General features: G+C 47.7%; 1 protein-coding gene across 3 annotated transcripts in view; it reads right to left on the bottom strand.

Moving 5' to 3' along the window:
- ZFAT (zinc finger and AT-hook domain containing) overlaps positions 1 to 20,211 on the bottom strand; it is a 158,580-nt gene that overhangs the window by 61,638 nt on the left and 76,731 nt on the right. For all 3 annotated transcript variants that reach the window (XM_070802414.1, XM_019973941.2, XM_070802415.1), the window contains 3 exons: positions 11,975 to 12,062; positions 10,907 to 11,056; positions 9,128 to 9,301 (listed from right to left, as the gene is read on the bottom strand). In XM_070802414.1, the coding sequence (XP_070658515.1) occupies positions 9,128 to 9,301; positions 10,907 to 11,056; positions 11,975 to 12,062 (412 nt within the window). The remainder of the gene's footprint in view (positions 1 to 9,127; positions 9,302 to 10,906; positions 11,057 to 11,974; positions 12,063 to 20,211) is intronic.

The raw sequence follows: 20,211 nt of genomic DNA, 5'->3' as shown, positions 1-20,211 counted from the left end.
CTTCACAGTCCAGCTCTCACATCCATACATGACCACTGGAAAAACCATAGCCTTGACTAGATGGACCTTTGTTGGCAAAGTAATGTCTCTGCTTTTGAATATGCTATCTAGGTTGGTCATAACTTTTCTTCCAAGGAGTAATTGTCTTTTAATTTCATGGCTGAAGTCACCATCTGCAGTTTTTTTGGAGCCCCAAAAAATAAAGTCTGACACTGTTTCCACTGTTTCCACTGTTTCCCCATCTATTTCCCATGAAGTGATGGGACCAGATACCATGATCTTCATTTTCTGAATGTTGAGCTTTAAGCCAACTTTTTCACTCTCCTCTTTCATCAAGAGGCTTTTTAGTTCCTCTTCACTTTCTGCCATAAGGGTGGTGTCATCTACATATCTGAGGTTATTGATATTTCTCCCGGCAATCTTGATTGCAGCTTGTGCTTCTTCCAGCCCAGCGTTTCTCATGATGTACTCTGAATATAAGTTAAATAAGCAGGGTAACAATATACAGCCTTGACGTACTCCTTTTCCTATTTGGAACCAGTCTGTTGTTCCATGTCCAGTTCTAACTGTTGATTCCTGACCTGCATATAGGTTTCTCAAGAGGCAGGTCAGGTGGTCTGGTATTCCCATCTCTTTCAGAATGTTCCACAGTTTATTGTGATCCACACAGTCAAAGGCTTTATACTCCAATGTAAAATAAAAAGTTAAAAAAAAAAATGAACACAATGTGACCTACATTGGAGAGGAAAAAGAAAAGATTCCTCTTTTTTGACATCCCTCATTTTGTGACATTTTCACATTGAAATTAAACCACCTCATATTCATATTTGCATTTCTCAGTATTTGAGGTATCTTCATAACGCAGCTGTAAAATACTGCCCCCCTCAGCCCCGCACCCCAGTCTTATGGATTTGTCTTGTTTCTCACTCAGCGTCATGACGGTGGGGGAATCTGTGTTTTCTCTCTGGTTGCTGCTGGCATTCCCTGTTGCTGTATCCAAAATGCCTAATTACCTGGGGGGTGGGGCGGTGGCTCATGGAGTCGTCTCTGGCTGGTCCCTGGTCCCTGTGGTGCCCTCGCAAGGTGGCTGGACTTTGGGAACAGGAGAGTGGACGCTGCATCCTATGCCCTTGTGCTGGCAGTGCTGGTGACAGGAGCGTCCCAGCAGGAGGCTGCTCAGCCACGTGCCCTCCCCCTCCCCCCGCCCGCCATCCCCCCGCCCCTCCCCCACTCTCCATCCCCACACCCACTTCCCTCCGCCCGCCATGCCCCCCACCCGCAGCTGCAGATGATGGGACCACAGTGGACAGTGACCCGATGGAGCTAGGAACCTGAACTGTGGGGATCTGAAGCATGTAACTCAGGAGATGTCAGTCATTAGACGTCCACTCTGTGGATGAAACAAGTGAACAAACCAACTGGAAAGGGAGACAGAGAGACAGCATCAGGACAAGGAGGCCGAGAGGAGCGAAGGTTGAGGGATGAAGACCTCCACCCCACGAGCTCTCCCTGAGGGGCCACGGCGGGGGGAGGGGGCACGGTGCGAGGCCAGGCGTGCGCCCGGAGCACAGACGGGAGATGAGGGGAGCCCATGCCCCTCTGGGGCTCACGGCCGGCGTGCACCAGAAGATAAGGGACCACGACCGGTCACAGTAGGCGGGGGAGGGAGCGCACAGCAAGGCAGGGTGGGGGAGGAGGGGGCCAGGGTGGGGCCGGGCCGTGGGGCCGGGCCATCAGGGAAGGCCTCCGTGGGGAAGCGATTAGCAAGCTAAGACTGAAGGGTGACGGGGCCCAGACACAGGAAGAGGCGGCAACAACAGTCCTGAGGAGGAGAAACCCAAACACCAGGGCCCCAGGACTTCCCCATGGGCCAGCAGCTAGGACCTTGCCTTCCAATGCAGGGGTGCAGGGTTGACCCCCAGCCAGGGAGCTAAGACCCCATGTGCCCCAAAACCAAACCATAAAACAGAAGAAGCAGTACTGTAATAAATTCAATAAAGACTATAGAAATGGCCCACATCAAAAAAAAAAAAAAAAAAATCTTAAAACACACACACACACACACACGTCTAAGTCTCTGCAGTTCAGTTCAGTTGCTCAGTCATGTCCAACTCTCTGTGACCCCAGGACTACAGCACACCAGGCCTCCCTGTCCATCACCAACTCCCAGAGTTTACTCAAACTCATGTCCATCCAATCGGTGATGCCATCCAACCATCTCATCCTCTGTCATTCCCTTCTCCTCCTGCCTTCAATCTTTTCCAGCATCAAGGTCTTTTCTATGAGTCAGTTCTTCACATCAGGTAGCCAAACTATTGGAGCGTCATCTTCAGCATCAGTCCTTCCAATGAATATTCAGGACTGATTTCCTTTAGGATGGACTGGTTTCATCTCCTTGCAGTCCAAGGGACAGTCTCTGCAGGATACAATAAATGTCCCTTTTCTGTTTCAGTGACCTCAAGTGAGCTTCTGTCAACAGCAACCAAAAGAGGCCCAGCAAATACAGCTGTTGAATGAATCCATGAGTACGAGAATAAAAAACACCAAAACTTCTCAAAGCAAACACAGAAGAAAGGGCATGAAAAAACAACGCACTCAAGAAAGGAACAAATCCAATTTAATTAATCAAAAGAAGTTCAATGACCGCAAAGAAGTTTACACACAGTGCCAGGAACCAATCAACGTTACAGATTCCTCATGCACGTTACTGATTTAATCCATCAAATCCTCTGATTCAGCAGTCCCCAACCTTTTTGGCACCAGGGACTGATTCCGTGGAAGACAGATTTTCCACAGATTGGGGATGGGGGGGTTTTGGGATGATTCAAGCACACTACATCCATCGTGCACTTTATTTCTAACCTAATTTCTAATCTAATGATCTGACAGGAGGTACCAGTCCCCAGCCCAGGGGTTGGGGACCCCGCTTCTAATTCACCTGATTGATATCATGAGTCATCAAAACACTAAAAAGTATAATGAAATGATAATATTTGATATCCACTGAACTAAGAAACTGAAGATGTTTAATAAGATGCGATGCTAAAAACGAAAGAGTTCAGCGGGAACACTGCTAAGTTTCTGATGTCATTTTTTGAAAAGAAAGCTGGAAGTGTGGTGCATGATTAAAACAACCAAAGTGGAACAGCCCTCCTGCTCCTGGAAATACGTCCTAGGAAATTAATTCGAAAGAAGGACAGGTTTATATGCAAGAAAAAGTTCCCCACAATGTCAGTTGTAACAATGAGAGGGAAAAAAGAAAACCATACACTGCCCCCAAATAACTAGGTGATGGATGTTAAATAAACTTACTGTGGCAGTCATTTCATAATATATATATATATCAAACCATTATGTTGTACACCTTAAGCTAATACAACATTATATGTGAACTGTATTTCAATAAAACGGGAAAAAAATTCTTTAAAAAAAAAGGAAAAGAAACACACACCTGCTGTCTTCCTTTGTTTCCTACTACACCCTCATCTGGCTTGATGAGATTCCCCGAGGATGGCTCCAGCTGCTTAGTCACTTTAAATAGAGCTCTATATAAAACCAGGGACGAATGGAATGGCAGAAAAACCTTAAACTGTCAGAAGAAAATAAAACTGTCCCCTTGTCTTCTGGCATTTGGATTCCATCAGAACACAAAACAGAGATGGAAAACACGCTTTAAGGCAGCATGTTTGAAATATCTGCTAAGTTAAGCAATTCCTGCCAAATCAAGCTTCGTGTGTACCTTAAACTTGAAGAAGCACTAAAATACTTAGAGGAAAAAAAAAATCTGTATAAACTGTAAAAATACCAGGAGGCATAAAAGCGAAAATGCCTTTCTATGACTGTTTATCCAGTCTTACTGAAAAAGGTGGTATTTTGCATAAGCAAATTTTTCAGAAAACTGCATTTACCCTTTTCAAAACTGATACTCTTCAAATATTAACTATTGCGCTGTCCCTTCCTAGTGAAGGAATATTTGAGAGAAAGGAATTTGATCTTTCCTAAATGATACAGGTGATCCAGATTAATCACCACCAACATCTATTTGCACCTGCATCAAGGTGCCCCCTGTGTCGAGGTGCACCCTGTGCTGAAGCCCACCCTGTGCTGAGGTGGCGGGGTACATGGGAATACTGATCACTAAGAGCGCAGGCACACATGCCCAGTGCTGAGAATGAGCAGACACACTCAGTGTATGGGGGCCCAGTTAATCTCCCCACAACCCCACTGTGCTAAGGCAATCGTGCCCTTCCCCCAAAAGTGCTGCTTAGTTACTAAGCTCTGTCTGACACTTTTGCGACCCGGTGGACTGTAGCCAGCCATGCTCCTCTGCCCATGGGATTTCCCAGGCAAGAATACTGGAGTGGATTGCCATGCCCTCCTCCAGTGGATCTTCCCGACCCAGGGATCAAACCTGCATCTCCTGCACTGTTAAGTCACCTTATACACAGAAGGGATTTTGTAGATGGGATCAAGTTAAAAATCTTGAGTTAGGGGATGATCCTGGATTATACAGGTGGGACCAATGAAACTGCAAGTGTCCTTATCGGTGGGGGGAGTCAGACTCAGAGAGGAGACTTGACGACAGAAGCACAGGGAGAGAGGGAGTGAGAGCTATGTGCTGGCTGACATGAAGGAGGGGCTCACAAACCAAAGGATGCAGGCAGCCTCTAGAGGCCAGAGAGCTTAAAGGAACAGTTTCTCCCAGGGGGTCTCCAGAAGAAAGGCAGTCCTGCTTACCCCTCAATTTTAAGACTTCTGACCTCCAAAGCTGTCACATAGTAAACCTGTTGTTTGAAGCCACTACATGTGTGGCGGTCTGTTACGGCAGCCGCGGGAAATGAACGCACCCGCACTCGTAGGAATCGTCATCGACACCAAGTTACAAACAGGGATGACGAGGCACCTGCTCAAGGGCACGCAGGCAGGAAGTGGTTCCTTCCCAGGACTGCCCCAGGGACCCAAGGTCTCACCCACTCTGCTGCACTGCCTCTCCACACAGCCTGGCACTCACGGGTCGGCTGCCTCCAGTGAGAAATGCACCCTGCGGGAGGCATCGCAGGCAGGCATCATGCAGCAGGCATTTTGCAAAGCGAAACGCATCTTCCCAGTTCTGGCATCTGCAGTAATTTGTGCAATGGCAACTCAGAACAGAAATAGCTACAGCAATAAAAAGACTGTTTAAGAAGTCTCTGCACTTTAGCAGCTGAACTTGAAGCAATCGTAGCGAGGGACGGATGATTCTCTGTAATTAGTACATCGGTTCTGATACCAGGAGGAATGGATCAGCATTAGGGAGAGAAACAGAAGGCAGAGCGCTATAAAAGACCAGGGAAGGCCGTGGCACCAGACCTGGATTAAATTCGAGACACTGTGCCAGGTATTTGCAGCTGAGACTCCTCTGACCAGGTGAGACTGTAGGTAACCAAGCCTAACTCAACAGTTAAACCTGTGTGTTCATTTTAGAGTATGAGTTCAGTTACTCTTATGGTTCATAAAAACCTCAGAAAAAGAGCTTCAGGTGGCCCCGGGCAGGGTGCCCAGAGAAGTGGGTGTCCTGGATCCTGGAGTCAGCCCTCCCCTCTCCTGCCCATCACCAGGACCCAGCCCGTGAAGATAAGTCACAGAAAAAACCCACTGTGTTCCTGTTGTTGCCCCACTCCCACCCATGACCCTTGACCTTCTCTCCAGCAGGAAGGCAGGAAGAGCAGAAGGACGCTTCGGAAAGACCAGGCTCACCGAAGCCTCGTCAGTGGACTTGCTAAGATTACCCAAATGGCTGCTCAAGTACCATATTCTTTTAACTTCTTGGTTCTAGAATGCATGTTCTTTGAAGTAAAGAGGACACAGATAAGTAGGGGTACTTTACCCTAGAATGATTGTGTTTTTCAGAGGAAACAGGACCTTGAAAAAACTCCGGACTTAAATCTCCTAGAATATTTCAATGTGGAGCCATGGGATCTCTTATTATAAATTGAAGAAGCAAGGGGAAAAGCGGTACATCCTCCGCTCAGACCTCATTTCCATATTCAACTCTCCACTTGTCCAATTACTACACACACGAGAGTGTTTGAAGCTTGGGTAATTCCTCCTTGCAAATTTTACCAGGAAACTTCTTCATCTCCAGTGTAAGAGGGAAGGTTGGATTGGGGGAAGAAGGGGACCCAAAGGAATTAGCACTGAACTTCAAAGAGCTTTTCATTTCATGATTAGAGAATTCCTGTTTGATTACATAACACAAAGGCACTACACCACTGAACCTTTCCCATCTGTTCTGGGTGGGCAGAATCATGTTCAAACCTCTAGACCACGCAACATGTGTCTAGACACTCTTTAAAGTCAAAAGTGAGGAGATGTGTTACCAGCACGATTTCTGCATTAAATCCTTGTACCTGTTGGCATACATGCAAAGGGTTTAATCGGGCCCTTTATAGATCAATATCTCTCTTTGTACATGTCGACTGGCAAATCTTTTTAACTAAAACTGTCACCCATTCCAGCCTATCACTTCTAAGGCACAGTAATGAGCTCCTTTGGGAAATAGGAATGAATAAATAAGGCTTGATCAGTTTAAAGAAGCCAATACACGTGAAAAATTAAGATCCATAAGCAGGTAAAGGAAAAGATAATTACTCAGTTCCTTTTTACTTAATTAAAAGATACCCAAGGACTTCCCTGCTGGTACAATGGATAAGAACCCGCCTGCCAGTGCAAGGGACATGGGTTTGATCCCTGGTCCAGGAAGATCCCAACTGTCAAGGAGCAACTAAGCCTGAGCTCCACAACCCTTGAGCCCCAGCTCGAGAGCCTGTGAGTTGGAACTGGAGAGTAGCTCCCAGTCGGTACAATTAGAGAAAGTGCTTGAACAGGAACAGACCCAGTGCAGCAAAAATTGTGTGTAAGGCCATGCAGCAGACAGGACCGCTGAGGGGGCAGCTGCGGACAGAAGAGTCCTCAGCATGGAGATCGGAGCTGAGGAGGCACCAGGAAGGAGACTGAGTCAAGGGGCTACAAGAAGGCCTGGGCAAGGAGCAGGGCATCGCCTGCAGCTCACCCTCACATCCAGTAGACAGGGAGGCACAACTATCCCCACTTCCCTAGGAGGAAACCAAGGCGCAGAGAGGTCAGTGGACCCAGGTCACTGTACCAGGTGGAAGCGGGCAAGACTGATGCCTCTCCAGCTGTCTGCTCCAACGTAGCTTCTCTGTGGAGCAATCTAAGGAATTATCACTGCTGCAACTGCACTGAAAACCGAATCATTTCAGGCCAGCTCTAAAGGCACTCGTGGCTCTGAGTAAAGCGGGAACCCTACGGCTACAGGCTGGGAGCCTCATCAAGGTAGCCAGGCCCTATATGAGCACACTTCTCCGAGGATTCAAAGCCTGTTTCAGAAGTTGCCAAACAGCTCATGAGGCTCCCTAGCTTACCCAACGGACAAGGCAATGGCACCCTACTCCAGTACTCCTGCCTGGAAAATCCCATGGATGGAGGAGCCTGGAAGGCTGCAGTCCATGGGGTCGCTGAGAGTCGGACATAACTGAGTGACTTCACTTTCACTTTTCACTTTCATGCATTGGAGAAGGAAATGGCAACCCACTCCAATGTTCTTGCCTGGAGAATCCCAGGGACAGGGGAGCCTGGTGGGCTGCCGTCTATGGGGTCACATAAAGTCGGATACGACTGAAGTGACTTAGCAGCAGCAGCAGCAGCTTACCCAAAGAAACAACAACTAAATGAGAAAAACATCTCTGTCCATCTAAATTCTCCCCCTTGCCGACGAACTCGGGGAAGCGGGCGGGGAGACAGGAGGGACGGGCTGAGTGTCCCGAGGATGCTGGCTGGGACATGGGTGCTCACGCTGATCTCATGCCCCCAAGACCCGACAGCCTGTCCACGATGCCCAATCAGATGTGAGTGCCATTGTCTCAACGCCCTTCAGGGCCGAGCCCAGAGCTCGGGGCCAGGAGGAGGCCACGGTGCCCCTCCTGGCCCTCCAGATCCCACCCCAATGGCCCAGGGACACGCCAGACCTCCCTGGCTCTGGGGGAAGCTGAGTCTCTTAACTGGGGCATCACTGGGACTTCAGGGAATAATATGCTTACCCTGTCAAGAAACATCAGAGAGGCTTATTGCTGGCGGAGGTGTGAGAATTCATGAATAATTACACGACTTAATGCTTCCATTACTCAGGATACGATGGCTTTACTGTCATTGTATTTTTAATTATTTTGATTACGGATTTATTAATTTACAGCACACTGCTTAAGTCTGAATGAACAGCAGGGCTCTGGCTTTGGTGCAGCCCAAGGCAAACCTGATCCTAAGTCCCGACGGATCCTGGGCTAAGCCCTCAGCTTCTCCCTGAGCCCCTCGGGCTCACTGGCAGTACACACGACAGACCCCAGAACCACCTCAAATTAAAGGCAGAGCAGACCGGCAGGATCCTCCTCTGTGCACTGAAATAAAAATCTCTGTTGAAACCACTTCAGTTTTTACAGCAGACTCCGATTTTTGTATGTAATTGTGTTAAAATAACATTTCGTTGGTATAGTTTATTAATCTCATTACATGGAATATTGAGAAGACCCTCATAAGACTGCGGTTTAAAGGAGAATTTTAAATGTGATAGCTCTTTTACCATATAGCTGCATGTCTTCCTAAAACAACTTTGCAATTCTGCCTTTCTCTGTCTCTCTGGCTCCTTGCCAGATGACTTTCCTGGTGACTGGGACACACACCAGGTATAGTCAGGGCAGCTCCTCAAGGTCATCAGGCTTGGGTGTGGAGAGAGGGTTGAACAGGACTGAAACTTCCAGATCAAGGTCTTCTGAGGATGCCTTATTCCCTGGGGCAGAGTCCCCTCCACGCCCACCCCCCACAAATGCATGCACGTGCTTACACACACACACACACACACGTGCAGTAAGTGTCCAGCAAGCACAGGTGGGGTCAGCACAGAGCCCGGGGCACTGAGGAAGCAGGCGAGGTCACTCTGCCCTCCTTCAGAAGAGAAATTCCAGACCCTGGCTCCTCCCTGCTCCACACACAACCATGGCGTAGGCGGACTTGGGAGGTCCGCCTCAAACCACAGTCCTAGGGGGAAAAGCTCGCTGTGGAGTCACTCACTCACCGTCGGCGGTGTGAAGGAGCTTGTGGCTTTTCAGCGTCCCTTTGGACTTGAACTTCTTGCCACACATGTCACACAGGTGGGTCTTCTCAGTGCTGTGACGATTCATGTGAGCCTTGAGGTTGCTCTTGCTACGAGTTGCGTACTCACACAAGGAACACTTGAAGGGCTTCACGCCTGTCAGAGGAGGAAAACCAGAGATAAACAGATGTATACGTGTGTGTGTGTATCTGAAGGAATGCATACACATACATGTCTACACACACACCTCCCCTTGTCCACTGTGAATAAAGCAGTGCACACGGCGAACGCTCCCCCAGGCCTCTCTCCGACCCACGCTATTCCTTCCAACCACAATGCCCTTCCACCTCTGCCTGCAGCAGAACTCCTCCTCGCCTCCTAATCGGTGCCCCCGAATCCCCTGTCATGACTGCTGTACCGTCCACCACACATGACAGTGAGTGCCTTACAGCCCCTCCCCACGGCCTGTGATCTCCAAGGGCACAGACGCTAAGCACAGGCAGCAGCGGCCGTTCATTCCACTGAACTGAGTTACACTGACAAGCGTTAACCGAGGGCCTTGGCAAAAGTCGCCAGGCCCGGGCGTGCAGGCCCACACGTGAGAGTGTGTTTCAGCTCATAAGGCAAGCGGAGCTTTACGACGCTCGTCGCTGCTGCAGGGCTGACGGCTCCACTGCCGAGGCATCCTTACCATTGGGCTAGTCCTCCTCCATTCCCCAACTATTGGCCAGGGCCCACGAAAAAGTATCTCCCAACCTTGGCTTTGGTCTCAGCTCCTTCTGCCGTGTCCTGCCCTCTTTACTGAACCGTTCATTTGATCACAGATTGTAGAAAATACTTCATCCGTCCCCCTGGGGAGCTGTCCTGCTTTCCTGACTGCAGCACTGTGGGTTCCCAACTCACAGGATGGCCAGCCCCCAGCCTCAGGGCTCCAAGCCTCTTTGCTGGGAAGGCCACGTGCCCTCCCAGGGGGAGAAGCACAGCCCCACTGTCTCTGATGGCACCCCGACCATCAGCTGCCCCGAGTGCCCATGCGCGGCCCACGCCTCTCTGCACAGGCGAGCACCCTGAGGCAGGGGCTGCCTCCCTTCTCCCTTGCTCGGTCCCCACCCAGCTCTCCCCTGCCCGTGGGAATCAGAGAGTCTGATGTCCTCAGGGCATTCCTTCGTCCAGCACCCCAGCACCTCCTCAACGCCCCCACACACAGGGCATCAGGGAGACCACCAGGGTCACCGCCACGACCAGGCTGGCGCATTGGTCCCTGCTCTCCTGAAGCTCACTTTCCGCACAGAAATTGTGGTGACTTGCTCAACTATAGCTCCCAGCAGGCCATGAAGACTGCACATCTCTGCTCACTGCGACTGAGCCATGCACAGCTGAAATCACTGGTCTCAGCTGGCTGACAGACACATTTTTGCAGTAGGTAAACAGAACTCTAGCTGCAGGGGGTGTGAACATGGCTTCCTCCTAAAGAACCCCAAGTGAAAGTGTTAGTCACTACTTAACGGTGTCCAACTCTTTGTGACCCCATGGGACTGTAGCCCACCATGCTCCTCTGTCCATGAGATTTCCCAGGCAAGAATATTGGAGTGGATTACCATTTCCTTCTCCAGGGGAATCTTCCCAACCCAAGGATCAAACCCGGGTCTCCCACACTGCAGGCGGATTCTTTACCAACTGAGCCACCAGGGAAGCCCCAAGAACTCCCACAGGCAGCTCTAAAACCACACACGAGCTCCGTTCTGATGGAGGGACACGCACCTTCATGAGCCCAGATGTGACGCTGAAGGTCTGAGCCATTCTTCATGAAATAGAAATCACAGTATGGGCACTTCATGGCTCTCTTGCCAATGAGCCCTTTCAGCTGGACCCTCCTCCCGAGAACCTCGGAGATGGTGCTCATGGAAACCTCTAGAAGAAAAGCAGATGACAACCAGAAGCGGCCAAAGAACTGTGGTTCCAGTGAGAGGTAAGTGGGCCTTGTGACAGAGCCTGGACACCCCCCACCCTAGTCAATCCTGGCAGCTCTGAGGCAGCAAGTTAAATTGTGCCTTGTGGGGTCATGGGAGAGAAATTTTTCCTAAAAAGCTATTTTATACCAGAATCTAAGCAAGTCTCTCAGACCTAGACTCCTGTTGACACAAAATGTGAGCGGTAGAGAGCAGTATGACAAGGCAATAGTCGGACAAAAGCAGAATATGGGAAATATGGGGAAAAGACTAGGCTTCCCCAGCGAATCAGTGTCCTGGGGTGGGGGTGTCCTGTGGAACACAAGGAACTCAGGCGACATGACAACTTCTTTCAAACAACCCAACTGCAACAAAGAAAGTCTTGTGTCAACTGGCTGTTGCTGTTGTTGAGTCGCTCAGTCATGTCTGACTCTTGCGAACCGATGGACTGTGGCCCGCCAGGCTCCTCTGTCCATGGGATTCTCCAGGCAAGAATACTGGGGTGGGTTGCCATTTCCTTCTCCAGGGGATTTTCCTGACCCAGGGATCGAATATCTCTTATGTCTCTTAAGTCTCCTGCATTGGCAGGCAGGTTCTTTACCACTAGCGCCACCTGGGAAGGCAGCACAGTTTTAAAAAGGGGAGGAGAGCCACAAGACTGGGGCCAGATGCCTTTGAAAACTAGATAAAATGATAAAATAAAGCAAATCGTTATATAAACACCTGAGTTTTAAGTAAAGATAACTCCTCCCCTTGAATGGACTCATATCTTCATCCCTCTTTTAGTTTCATTTAACATAGCTGCTATACAACGCTGTATCTTAAAATAAACATAAGCATTTTTAAAATCGGTCTCCCACTCTGAGATGCATAACCTTACCGGGATGGTTGGTCTTGATATGTGACTTTATCAACCGATCTTCTGAAAAAGACTTTTCACACACAGGACAAGAATAACTCCTTTTGTCCTTAACAGAAAGAGAGCATAATCAATGGACTGTCTCATTTAAACTCAGGGTCTGTGGAAAAATACCACCACCAACACCAAAGCGAGACACACGGACACCTTTCCCAGTGCCCACGGCTGGCCCTGCACGGCCCAGGGACTCGAGGGTAGCAGGGCAGTGGCCTCGCCTCCCTTTCAGGAGGGAGGGACTGGCCTTAGAAACGACAGTCCTGTGGATGCGGCTGGGCCAGCGGAGAGCAGAGCTCAGCCTCAGGGTCTAAGACCATCAAGGTCGTTAACATTTCCATCTCCCAAAGTTCCCTCCTTTATCAAGATTATCACGTGTGCGATAAGAACACTTAGTATAAGGTCTGCCCTCTAGCAGGTTGTAGGTGTACCATACGTGCTGTCGGTTACAGACACCATGCTGTACAATGATCTCCAGGACCCGACGTGCATTTCTCCCTCCAGTGCTCAAGACGCTTGTGCATGTGAGTTATTTTATTGAGACTCACAACCACTCTTGAAGGACACGCGTTATTACTTGTTACAGATTTAGAAACCAAGGCCAAGGGTGACGAGCCCCAGGACTCTGAGGAAGAGCTGGTGTTGGAACTGGAGCATACGGGTGCCCACCTCAGGCCCTGACCACTCCCAGGCCATGTCCCGTCCGGGCTGCAGGGAAGGCACTCACTCTGCACTGCCATCACCCGCCTGCCTGCGGAGCCACATCCTCAGTTAGGGAGGAGCTTTGGTGAATGAGTACGCTGTACAGCTCATCCACATTTCCTCTCACTTTAATGGTCACTTTAATGCCATTTCACAGAAAAACTTTTCAGAGAGTGGACGTTATGTGTCAAATTTTGTCCCCTACAAATTCACATGTTGAACTCCTAACCCGCAGTATCTCAATGTGACCTTATTTGGAAATGTGGTCATTATAGATGTAATTAGTTAAGATGAGATTGCAGGCCCTTATCCAATATGACTGGTGTTTTTAGGAGAAGGGGAAATTTGGACGGAGACCTGAAAGAGGGAGAATGCCATGTCTTTATGGGAGAAAGAAAATACCCAAGCCCAGTCCAAGAAAAGAAAATGACAAACCAGTATCTCTTGAGAACACAGATGCAAATATCCTCAACAAAATATTAGCACATAAAACCCAAAATGTTTTAAAAGAACTATAAATCACAACCAAGACAGATTTATCTCATTTGATTCAGCATTCTAAAATTAATTAATATAATCCATCACATCAACAGGTTAGGAAATAAAAGTCACATGATAACATCAATAGAAGCAGAAAATTCATTTGGCAAAATCAAATACCTACTCATGATAAGCAATTTCAATAAGCCAGGAACAGAGAGGAACTTCCTCAAGTCAATAAAGAAAATCCACAAACAACCTATAGCTAACATTATACTTAATGGTGAGAAACCAGAAACTTTCCCACTGAGATTAGAAACACGGCAAGGATGTCCCCTCCCAGCACTGCTTTTTAACATCATACCTGAAATCTTAGCTAATGCAATAAGACAAGAAAAGGAAATAAAAGATACGGAGATTGAGAAAGAAGAAATTAAAGCTGTCTTTGTCTGCAGATGACATGATCATCTAAGAAGAAATTCTGAAGGAATACACAAAGATACTCCTGGAGCTAATAAGCAGTTGTGGCAAATTATAGGTATAAGTCTAATATACAAGTCAGTTGCTTTTTTATATGCTAGCAATGAACAAGTGAAATTTGAAATTAAAAACACAGAACTATTTACATTAGCACACAAAAAATGAAATGGCACAAATAAATACCATTATTTACAATGAATAGGTATAAATAAATCTAACAAAATATGTGCAAGATCTATATGAGGAAAACTTCAAAACTGATGAAAGGAATCAAAGCACTAAATAAATGGAGAGCGATTCCATGTTCAAGGATAGGAAGATTCAACGTTGTCTGGACCACAGTTCTTCCCAATCTGATGGGTAGATTCAATGTAATTTCAATCAAAATCTCAGCAAGGTATTTTTTGGGTATTGATAAACTGATTATGAAGTTTATAAGGAGATGCAAAAGATATGAGGCCTACACAAAATGGTAGAGGATAAGAACAAAGTTGGAGGACTGACATTACTCAACCTCCAAACAGACTATAAAGCTGCAGTGACGAAGAGCGTGTGATATTGGTGAAATGAAAGTCAAATAGATCAAATGGTACAGAACAGAGTCCAGAAATAAACTCTCTTAAATACAGTCAATTGATCTTTGACACACGAGCAAATGCTACACAATGGATCAAAGACAGTTATCTCAGCATGATGCTGAAATGGGACAGCCATGTGCAAAAAGAAGAAAGTGAACCTGGACAAAAACTTGACACCTTTTCACAAATATTAACTCACATTGGATCACAGATTTAGAAGCAAAATGCGAAACTATAAAACTCCTAGCAGACACAGAAGAAACCCTGGATGGCCTGGAGTGCGGCAATGACTTCAGAGCCAACGCTGAAGGCGTTACCCATGAAAAAAGAAAAAGAACTGATAGACAGGGAAAGACACTGTCCAGAGAATGAAAGAACAAGCCACAGACTGAGAGAAAATAGTTTCAAAGGACACATCTGGTAAAACAGGCCAAAGACCTCAACAGACACCCCACCAAGAGGATATACAAATGCCGAGTAAGCATGTGCAAAGACATTCCATATCCTATGTCATCAGAGAAATCCAACTCAAAACAAGACACCATTGCACACCTACAGAATGCTTCAAATCTACAGCATGGACAACGCTAAGCGCCGGCGAGGACACGGAGCCGTGGGAACTCTCGCTAATTCCGAACGGGATGCAAAGTGAGACAGCCGTTCCGGAAGACAGTTCGGCGGTTTCTCTCAAAACTAAAACACTCTTACCATAAGATTCAACGATTGCACTCCTTGCTTTTTACCCTAATGAGCTGAAAACTCACGTCCACACAAAAACCTACACACGGATGAAGCAGCTTGATTCATAACCGCCAAAACTGAGAAGCAACCAAGATGTTCTCTGGTATGCGAATGGACAGATGGTGGTACATCTCAACAACGGACTGTTATTCAGCTCTAAGAAAAAAATGAGCTCAAGCCTTGAAAAGAGGTATAAGAAACTTAAATGCATAATGACGAGAAAAAAAAAAGGCCAATGTGAAAAGGCTACATATTACATGATTCCAACTAGAAGACATTCTGAAAATGGTAGAATGATAGAGACAGTAAAGGGATCTGTGGTAGCCAGGGGGCAGAGGGAGAGAGGGGTGAGGAGGAGGAGCAGGGAGGAGTTTTAGGGGCGTGGAACTTCCCTGCATGATACTCTCATGAGGTATACGCATCATTCCACATTTGTCCAAACCCCAAAAATGTGCAGCACCCAGACCAGGTCTTAACGTAAACTACGGACTCTGGGTGTTACTCCAGGTGTCAATGCAGGTTCATCAACTGTAGTAAAGGCAGCACTAAGATACAGGGTGTCAAAAGGAGGGGAGTTGTGCATGTGGGGGGACAGGGGGTATATGGGGAAATCTGTTACTTTCTGTTTAGCTTTGCAATGCATTTCAAACTGCTCTAAAAAGGTTTATCAAAAGAAAACACACACTATGTGCTGAGCACAGAGCTTAGCCTGTGAAAATGAGAGCCCAATAAATCTGAAAGACTTTGTTGCTGTGGTTTTTGTTTTGCTGGTGATGCAACTCAGACTCAGCTAACAGACCTTCTTACGGGCTAAGGCACACTGGGAATCCCCAAAGGGGCCTCTGAGTGACCATTCCTCTAAATTCCTTTATGGATTGCTACTACTGCAGAGTGTCTCCTGAGGCTGGGGTTCCTGAAGCACACTTAGGAAAAGCGTGCTGTTCTCTTGCTCAGTCGCTAAGTCGTTTCCAACTCTTTGCAACCCCATGGACTGTAGCCCGCCAGGCTCCTCTGTCCACGTAATTTCCAAGGCTAGAGTACTGGAGTGGGTTGCCAGGCAATCTTCCCAAACCCAGGATTGAACCTGCATTTCCTGCACTGGCAGGGGCCACCTGGGAAGCCCAAGAAACGTGTACTTGATATTCAAAACCAAAAATGAAATGGAAGACTTTCTGAACAACCAGTCTGGACGCACTTCCCACCAAGCATCTGGGTTCCAAGCAAGGCCTGCCATGCTCAGATGCCTAAGGGATCCAGGCAGCTCCCATCAAACAGTCCTAGCTTTCTGCTCAGCTAATGCCATGGACTCCCGCCCAGGCTACATCACAGGCTCCAGGCTTGTCACTGCCCTCCAATGCCCTTGACCTTCTAGGTCACGCCATCACTCCTAGCGCTTGCAGAAGAACTCATGCTCACGTGCCCTTCTGAAAGACGCCCTGGGCACATGCCACACACATTCTGCAGGGGGCTGTTACCACCCACTACTGCTTGGGCATCATCAGAGCTGATGGAGGCATTCAGAAGGGCTTTGAAGGAGTTTACAGTGATCTCCCCTGAGCCCTTGCTATTTGATTTTTCCTTTTAATCTCTGATAGTCTGAAAGCAATTTATCTTAGAGCTTATCAGGGCCCCTCATTTCCTGATGCCTTTGAAGACTGTCAGAAGGACGTAGGCAGTGGGAAAGGTGCTGGGAGAAGGGTGCACTCTAAGGACTCATTTATTTCTTTTTCAAAACCTCAGTTCCCAACCAGGGATGAAAACCCAAACTGACACAGGAAACTTGAAAAGAAGAGTGGTTAAAAGAGTTCTTTGCAGAGGAGAGCGAGGGCTCCACGCCGTAATGACAGTACGAGAGCCCAGCCCCCAGAGTTTGTTTGCTCCGATGGAAATGCCTTCAAAGCACTACAGGGCTCTTTGAAAGAAGGGAGGCAGTGGCCATGCGGTGCGGGGATAGGGGACAGGTGCTATGGGGGCAGCTCTGGGGGTGAAGCTCCCAGCCCAGCTCACAGCGATAAGTGAACCCCACCCTGGCCTGCGCCTCGACCCCCAAAGCAAATGGGCTATTCTCAAGTCTGAAACTAGTGGTGGGTGGAAAATATCAAACCTGCCTTCCACTTGGCCACCGAGTGTATTACCTATCACATAAGCACATCTATAAAGTATCTGACAACAAGATAAAATAAAATAAAGTGGGAGATTCCACTCTGAACAATTTCTCAGGAATAAAAAGCCCATGGTTTTAGCAGATGCTGACCTCAACGGACTCAACCTTTCCTCTACCCTTCTGGGGCCAGTGTTGTCTCAGGCATAGTGCTGGGCACAGAGCTGGGAGACTCTGACCCTGCCCTCACAGGGCTCATGGGAGCTGCGAGCACACAGAGGCCACAAACTATCACGGGACAAGGAGAAAGCAGCCATGTTCAGTAGTCATGTATGTATGTATGGATGTGACAGTTGGGCCATAAAGAAGGCTGAACACCGAAGAATTCATGCTTTTGAACTGTGGTGCTGGAGAAGATTCTTGAGAGTCCCCTGGACAGCAAGAAGATTACACCAGTCAATCCTAAAGGAAATCAACCCTGAATATTCATTGGCAGGACTGATGCTAAAGCTGAAGTTCTAATACTTTGGCCACCTGATGCAAAGAGTGGTCTCACTGGAAAAGATCCTGATGCTGGGAAAGACTGAGGGCAGGAGCAACAGAGGATGAGATGGTTGGATGGCATCATTGACTCAACAGACATGAGTGTGAGCAAACTCCAGGAGAGACTGAAGGATAGGGAAGCCTGGTGTGCTATAGCCCAAGGGGTCACAAAGAATCAGATACAACTGAGCAACTGAAAAACAAATGGAGAAAGTATGACAAAGACCAGAAAACTGACACAACATTGTGGCTAAGTTAACAAGTTAGGAAAGAGCCAGAAACGTGTTCCAGCCTGGATTTCAATTTCCAGGCTCTTCCTGTCCACTTAGTCAGGCCATGACCCTCACTTCCAGTCCTCGGGCTTGCTTATCAGCAGTTGCTTTATACACAGAAAACTCTGCAGTCTGAGGTCCCTAGTGGACAAATCTCCAAACAGGGTGGCACAGAAACAGATGGTCTGTGATAACAGACTAAAAGACCATATACACTCTCAGCCATTGGAAAGGAAAAAGACTTGTGTGCAATTGCTTTAGTTCAATAACATTTTACTCTACTTCACAAAAAAAAAAAAAAAGTAGCTCCCTCTACTTCTCTGTGCACTGTTGGCAATATATTATTTTAATCTACTTCCAGAAAGCAACAGGTGAAGTTTTATATATGTATCTTTAAAGACAAGTACAGGGGGAGCGGTCCTAAGATGGCGGAGGAATAGGACAGGGAGACCACTTTCTCCCCCACAAATTTATCAAAAGAACCTTTGAACTCTGAGTAAATTCCACAAAACAACATCTGAATGCTGGCAGAGGACATCAGGCACCCAGAAAAGCAGCCCATTGTCTTCAAAAGGAAGTAGGAAAAAATATAAAAGATAAAAAGAGAGACAAAAGAGGTAAGGACAGAGCTCCGTCCCAGGAAGGGAGTCTTAAAAAAGACAGAAGATTCCAAACACCAGGAAACACTCTCGCTGGCGAGTTCGTGGCGAGCCTTGGAACCTCAGAGGGCAACATAACCGGGAGGAAAAATAAATAATTAAACCCCACAGATAAGTGCCCAACGGTAACTTCCAGCAGAGAAGCAGCAAAGATGCCCGCATCCGCCACTAGCAAGCCGGGGCTGGGCAGGGAGGCACAGGCTGCATTGCTTAGAGTAAGGCCTGAGGGCAATCTGAGCGAACTCTCTTGGGATAGCAAACCAGACTGTGGGATAACTATCCCATGTAAAGCTCTAACCTAAGACACCTCCAGGCCTGCTCACAGAACAAAGGACTGAACAGAGCTAGCCGGCTTCGGACCCGCCCATCCCCTCTGGAGACAGGCGGGCGAGAGCAGCCAAAGCCAGAAGAGGGCAATCGTGGCCCCAGAGAGGCATCATCTACCAAACTACAAGCAGGCTTCGTGGCTAACCAAGACTTCTCGGGATTCTGGATGGGCAACATCCACCGGGAGGGTCGCAGCCAGAGATCAGCTCCCCAGGAGAGACACACGGCACACCTGAGAAGGTGCACCCATTGTACACCCAGAAAACCGAGAGGCAGGGACGGGGGAGGCGATAAGTCGCAGCAACCGCGCTCGGCAAGCACCTGGTCACCTGAGCTGCTCGGACCTGGGAAGGGCACAAAAACGCAGGCCCAACAGAGTCTGCACCTCTGAGGACTACCCGAGTGCCTGAGCCTGAGTGGCTTAGACCTGGGAAGTGCATACAACCCAGGGCCGGACTCAGACAATTCCCGGCAGATCAACCTAGAGCCTGAGCAGTGTGGGCAGGGAGGCCACACACGCCGTGAGTGGGGGCAGGCCCAGTGTAGTTGAGACACTGGGAGCACACGCCAGTGTTATTTGTGTGCAGCATCCCTCCCTCCCCACAGCACGACTGAACAAGTGAGCCTAAAAAAGTGTCCACCACCGCCCCCTTGTGTCAGGGCGGAAATTAGACACTGACGAGACCAGCAAACAGAAGCTAAACCAAAGGGAACTGCCTTGGAAGTGACAGGTGCAATAGATTAAAACCCTGTAGTTAGTACTGACTACATAGGAAGAGGCCTATAGATCTTGAGAAATATAAGTCGGAACAAGGAACTATCCGAAAATGAATTGACCCCACACTGTCCACAACAACACGTGAGAAAGTCCTAGATATATTTTTACTATTATCATTTTTTTAATTTAAAAAAAACTTTAATTTTTAAGTCCTCTATTACTCCTTTAATTTTCATTTTTATAACTTATTATTACTTTGCAAAAAAAGACCCTATTTTTTAAAGCAAACTTCATATATGTATATATTTTATAATTTTGTGACTTTGTTTTTTTCTTTAATATTGTATTTTTGAGAATCCAGCCTCTACTCTAGATTTTTAATCTCTGCTTTTGGGTATTTGTTATCAATTTTGTACCTTTAAGAACTCAGTCTTCAGTACCCATTTTTACTTGGGAGCAAGATTACTGGCTTGATGCTCTCTCCCCCTTTGGACTCTCCTTTTTCTCCACCAGGTTGCCTCCATCTCCTCCCTCCCCTTTCTCTTCTCTACCCAACTCTGTGAATCTCTGTGTGTTCCAGACAGTGGAGAACACTTAGGGAAC

This window comes from Bos indicus, chromosome 14, assembly GCF_029378745.1.
Source record: "Bos indicus isolate NIAB-ARS_2022 breed Sahiwal x Tharparkar chromosome 14, NIAB-ARS_B.indTharparkar_mat_pri_1.0, whole genome shotgun sequence".
NCBI classification, from domain to species: Eukaryota; Metazoa; Chordata; class Mammalia; order Artiodactyla; family Bovidae; genus Bos; species Bos indicus.
This window is presented reverse-complemented; position numbering and strand designations above follow the sequence as displayed.